The 5705-nt window shown below is 53.9% G+C and overlaps 1 protein-coding gene across 1 annotated transcript in view; it reads left to right on the top strand.

Moving 5' to 3' along the window:
* Window positions 1–5705, top strand: part of LOC103607027 (nuclear pore membrane glycoprotein 210-like) — a gene marked incomplete at its 3' end in the record, with an annotated part of 49393 nt that overhangs the window by 35975 nt on the left and 7713 nt on the right. The window contains exons 8-11 of the mRNA XM_008591575.1: window positions 1421–1527; window positions 2580–2720; window positions 3816–3953; window positions 5521–5676. Of these exons, the coding sequence (XP_008589797.1) occupies window positions 1421–1527; window positions 2580–2720; window positions 3816–3953; window positions 5521–5676 (542 nt within the window). The remainder of the gene's footprint in view (window positions 1–1420; window positions 1528–2579; window positions 2721–3815; window positions 3954–5520; window positions 5677–5705) is intronic.

The following is a 5705-nucleotide window of genomic DNA, read 5'->3' as shown; positions in this document are numbered from 1 at the left end:
CCGGGGCTGTCAGCACCGGGCCCCACCCTTGCCTGGGTTGCATCCCAGCCCTTCCCTGGTCAGTGCAGAAGGGAGCAGAGAGTGCAGCCAAGGCAGGTGGGTGGAAGGCTTGGCAGCAAGAGAAGTGGGACAGGGGACAGTGGGGGAGGGTGTGTCCCCTTATGGTGTTTGTACCAGGGCTTTGCCCAGACCTGACCATTGCTATGGATGGTTGGAGATTGGGGACCCAGTGGTCAGCTCAGTTATAAGTGGGCCCTAAGGTGACGTGACAGTTGGCAGGTGCCTTGGCAGGTGTGGGGGGTGGGGCATCTGAGAGATGAGGGGAGGAACCTACACCAAGGGAGGATCCTGAGAGGCCCAGCCAGGGCCCAGGAGCTGCTGTGACAGACAGCAGCTTGAGAGACCTCCAGGGCACGTGTGTCATCCCACGTCACCATGGCAGTGCTTCCTGCAGTCTGAGGTGACTCACCTGTTGAGTGCGCTGAGGTAGTTCGGTCACTAGAGCATTTGACTGACGCTCAGCAAAGCCCCAGGGCCCTCTTGTTAGCCACCAACTGAGATTGTTGTTTGGTGCAGACCCAAGTTGGCAGGGTCGTGACAACAGGTAGGAGAGTGCTCTGTGCCTGAGGAAATGCTCTCTTGGTGCCTTCCATCTGCCTGGCTCTGCTGGGCATTGGAGCTCCAGGGGAGATAACACAGAGTCCTTGAGTTGGTTTTAGAGGGGAGACTAGTGCAAACAGGCTGTGACAGGACAGCGGTAGAGAGTTAATAAGTGTGAGTACAGTGAGAGACTTCTAGGAGATGATGGGCGAGGCAAGAGTTTTCTCTGAGGGGGCTTCTTTTGCAGGAGGGGTGTCCTAGCAGGTGGAACAGCTTGGGCAATGGTGTGGAGGTTAGAAAGCACCCGCATCACAGGGACAGCAAGTGGCTGGAGCAGCATCCTGTGTGGCATGGGGGCAGAGAGCCCAGGAGGGCAGGGATGGCTCATGCAAGGAGGGTGCTCATGCCAGGTGTCAGAGCCTAGACCTGCTGTGGCCTCAGAACCCAGACCTGCTGTGGTCTCAGAGCCTAGATCTGCTGTGCCCTCAGAGTCTAGGCCTGCTGTGCCTCAGAACCTAGACCTCCTATGGCTTCAGTGGACCTACTGAAGACAAGATGGGTGTATTCAGAGCAGGATGTGTTCAGGTTGGTTCTGGGGAGATCAGCTCAGGATCTGAGGGCTCAGAGCTAAGTGGGGGTGTCAGCTCTCGCCCTCCTCAGTAGCTGGTCCTTCTCCAAGAAGGAGGGCAGGCGAATAGTTGTAGGCCCTCCAGGTGGGCAGTTGTGGGGCCTGTGTACTGATGGTGCTTGGTCCATCGTCTTCCTCAGCCCCACTGCCCCTGAGGCCTGAATGCTCAGGCTCTCCCCTTGCCTGTTTTAGAGTTCACTGTCCACCCTGGTGACAGGTGGGTGCTCGAGACTGGCCGCCTGTACGAAATCACCGTAGAAGTGTTTGACAAGTCCAGCAACAAAGTCTACCTGTCGGATGTGAGTGCCCACTTGGGTCTTGGTGGGGTGATGAGGTGGGGTCATCTGGAGCAGCTGCCCAGAGAGTAGCCCCAAAGTGATGGGCCCCTACATAGGCAGACCAAGGAGGGGTTCTCTGCTTCCTAGTGGTGCTCCTAGGTCTGTGGGAGACATTGTTGTGGGGTCCCTGGGGCATCTCAAGGCCCTGTGAGCCTCTGAGTGTGCACCAGGCCCTACCAGAAGACCTCCCTGCATGGGTGGCGGGGAGAGGACACGACAAGCAGCAGGGTCTTCAGAGGTGGTGATGGGAGGTGGCCTGTGCTGCTGCCCTCCTGCCCCTTCTCAGCCTGGGGATCGCAGAGGCTGAGAATACATTCTCTTCCTGCTCTGCAGAGGGATGGGATCTATTCCTGGCCTTCTCCCTACTGGGCCCCCAGGAACACTTCTGACCCTCCCAGAAGTCCCTGTGTGACTGAGGCCCACCTCAGCTGGTTTTCTGGCTCTGAAAAGGGGTGTCAGACGAATGAGGAGTTGTGGAGGAGTCTCGGCCGTCTTTCTGTCCTTTGTGAGAAAGTCCTAGGATCGTCAGGTGGAGCATTCAGGACCTTCCTGGTGGCATTTGAGGTTTTAGGAGAAGGAGGCGAGGTTCCCCTTTCAGCTTCTTTGCAGAAGTCGTCACTTCTCTCATCTTGGCAAACAAAGACTGGGTTGGTCACCTTATTTTGTGTTTTCTTCATGTTAGCTGTAAGGAATTTGGTGTCCTTTTTGGTATGTGGTATTTCCTTGTTGAGCCCTCGGGCCTAAGAAAGCTGACAGCAGGCTTCAAGCTGTCCCGAGCACCACGCAGGAGCTGAGACCAGAGTGCGAGGTCATGGGCTGTGTTGGAGGGGGGGGCGGTCAAGGGCCTGGGTGGCCAGAGCATCATTCCAGGGTGTCATCCAGCTAGTCTGTCTGCTTTTGGAGGCCTCGGAGCCCCAGGAGCCCCCTTGGCCTGGCTGGCTGCTGCTTTCCTGCATTCTGACTTTCCTGAGTTACCCAGAAGCACCTCTCGCCCATCCTGCCTTGCCTTCCAGAACATCCGAATTGAAACCGTGCTTCCTTCTGAGTTCTTTGAGGTGCTCTCATCTTCCCAGAATGGGTCATACCATCACGTCAGGGCTATAAAGAGGGGCCAGACGGCAATCGACGCAGCCCTCACCTCTGTGGTGGACCAGGCAAGTTGGCACCTCCCCTCATCCACGCCCTTGGCCCTCAGCCTACAAAGCTGCCTCTGTGGGCAGAAACGTCCACCCCAGCAGGGACATGTCCAGGGAGTCGGGAGCCCCAGCTCAGCCTGGCTATGCTGCTCTCCCGAGTGCTTGGGGAGGCCCTTCTGTCTCTGGGCTCAGGCCCCAGCTGCACAGGAGCTGCCTAGAGCCCAGGGCTTGGGGCTTTTCCTATCCGCACTCTGGGCCAGAGTGCCCATCTTCCCTGCCCTCACCCTGCCTCTGTGAAAGTAGCCTGTGTCTCCTAGGACTGGGGGTAGAAACCCCTGTCTGGGGAAAGAGTGTTGGGCTTATGTGGCCAGCTGTGTCCCAATGTCCCTTTGGCTGTTTTGGCTGCTTGGGTCCTACAAAGACCCCCCTTTTTTTTTTTTTAATTTTTTCCCTGTATTTTCTAGGACTGGGGGTAGAAACCCCTGTCTGGGGAAAGAGTGTTGGGCTTATGTGGCCAGCTGTGTCCCGATGTCCCTTTGGCTGTTTTGGCTGCTTGGGTCCTACAAAGACCCCCTTTTTTTTTTTTTAATTTTTTCCCTGTATTTAAAAAGCTAATCAGTTTTAGGTAGGTGCAGCATTTTGCTGACTGGGAAACTGGCATGGGGGTTCTGCTTTTTCTGTCCTGCACAAAACCTCCCACAGACCTGTACGAGGCAGTAGGATGCAGCAGAAAGAAATGGCCTGTGCACCAGACAGCGATTCCTATCAGAGTCTGCCACCTCAGCTCTGGGGGTTTGGGCGAGTTGCTGTAGTGCTTCAAGCCTCAGTTTCCCATTTGTAAAGTGAGGAAAACCACGTCCATCCTGGCAAGGGTGCCCCTGAGGATTCAGTGAAGCAGTGTTTATGTGAATGGTCCTTCCAGAGCCATGGGAAGCCTTCCCCATAGAGACCAAGAAGACTGCAGGGTCCTGGCATCTTCCTTTCTGCTCTCCTACAAGCACACATCTACCTTTGTGGCCTGATCTTCAGAGAGGGGTGGGGTCTGGATTACTGCAAGGAGCCATGCTGACCACGTGGTTGTCATGATGACATGCAATACCCTCACTCTTGTAGGACGGAGGGGTCCACACACTACGGGTGCCTGTGTGGAACCAGCAGGAGGTGGACATTCACATCCCCATCACCCTCCATCCCAGCATCTTGACGTTTCCATGGCAACCACAGACAGGGGCCTATCAGTACACAATAAAGGTATGTGAGACCCCACCTCTAGGTGCATTCCTGTGGGTGTTTCCATGGGACTGTGGCTTCTTGTTCATTCTGTGACTTTTAGTATTACTGTCTAGTGGGGGAAGAGAATTTTACTTATTTATTTATTTATTATTATTTTTTGTTCTTTTTTTGTGACCGGTAAGGGGATCACAACCCTCCCGCGCTCAGCCAGTGAGTGCACCGGCCATCCCTATATAGGATCCGAACCCGCGGCGGGAGCGCTGCTGCACTCCCAGCACCGCACTCTCCTGAGTGAGCCACGGGGTCGGCCCAGGTGAAGAGAATTTTAAATCAGAAAGTGTTTATGATTTTTGTGTTTCCATTACAGCAGTGTATTTTGATAATCAGAAGAAAATACAATAAAAAAAACAACCAAAAAATAGAGAAAAGAGCACACAATAAAGAAATTCTGGAATACAGATTTGAGTTTCACTTAAAATTTATTTTTCTAAAAAATATTGTTTTTTGAAAGCGGTGTAAATACACTTAGAGAAAAATTTCAAACTCAAGGGGAATATATCTCCCACACTGTTGTATACCAAGTGTGATTGCTCTGACATTCATGTTTCCATGTGGCATGAGCCAGCAGGGACAGACCTCAGATGGGGCTCAAGCCCTCCTGGACAGCACAGTGCTCAACAGTCTTGCTGTCTCCTACACTGACGACAGTGTCCTGTTTGTGCACTGGCACTTGTTCCCCTGACCACTCAGATGTGTCTCCTCCTGGCTTCTTGGGTGCTGGTGTCGTGACTCCAGATGTGTGAAGAAGAGGGACTGTTGTTCACTTTCCAGCAGATGATTAGGAGCGGGCAGGGCTGTGTGCTGGGGGAGCTTGTGTCTACCCATGGGAGCAGCCTCCTGCAGCTAGCTGCATGGCCAGGGGTTCTTCCCATTCCAGCCTGAGCTCTGGGAGGAGCCACTGAGTTCATGAGTATGTGTTTCAGTCACAAGGTCCCCAGGATATGAGAACCAGAAATGAGACAGAGCAGAGAAAGTGGGAGACAGAGGGATCTTCCAGCCAGATGCCAGTTGATGCCATGTTTTTTCATGCAGTGGGGTGTACTGACCTTGGGAGTGTGTGGTCAGTGTGTGTGTGTGTAGGTGTGAGCCTGTGAGAGTGTGAGGGTGTGTAATTGAGGGTGTGAGTATATGTGTGCATGTGTGCATGTAAGAGTGTATGAATGTGTGTATTTGTGTGTGTAGATGTGCATGAAGGTGAATCTGTGAGAAAGTGTGAACGTGTGAAAGTGAGTGTGTATAATTGTGAGTGCGTGTGAGTCTGTTGGGGTGAGTATATAAATGCGTGGGTGAGTCTGGGTGGTTAGTGTGAGCACATGTCTGTGTGAGCATGTGAGTGTGAGCAGGAGAAGGTGTCTGGGTATGAGCATGTTTGCGTGGGTGTCTGTGGGTGAGTATTTGAGCATGTGAGCGGGAGGAGGAGCGTAAGCGTGTACAGGCACACACTCGTGTCTCAGCCTCTGGTGTGAGTGAGGGTTCCACGTGGGGTCTGGGCCAGGCAGCTGATCCCGTGCTGTTTTCCTTCTAGGCGCATGGTGGCAGTGGGAACTTCAGCTGGTCTTCCTCAAGCTACATGGTTGCCACGGTAACTGTCAAGGGCGTGATGACCACAGGCAGTGACACAGGACTCAGTGTGATCAAGGCACACGATGTCCAGAACCCACTGCATTTCGGGGAGATGAAGGTGAGACCCCCCCCCCCCCCCCCCCCCCC

The sequence above is a fragment of the Galeopterus variegatus genome, unplaced genomic scaffold, assembly GCF_000696425.1.
Source record: "Galeopterus variegatus unplaced genomic scaffold, G_variegatus-3.0.2 Scaffold7051, whole genome shotgun sequence".
In the NCBI taxonomy this organism is placed as follows: domain Eukaryota; kingdom Metazoa; phylum Chordata; class Mammalia; order Dermoptera; family Cynocephalidae; genus Galeopterus; species Galeopterus variegatus.
This window is presented reverse-complemented; position numbering and strand designations above follow the sequence as displayed.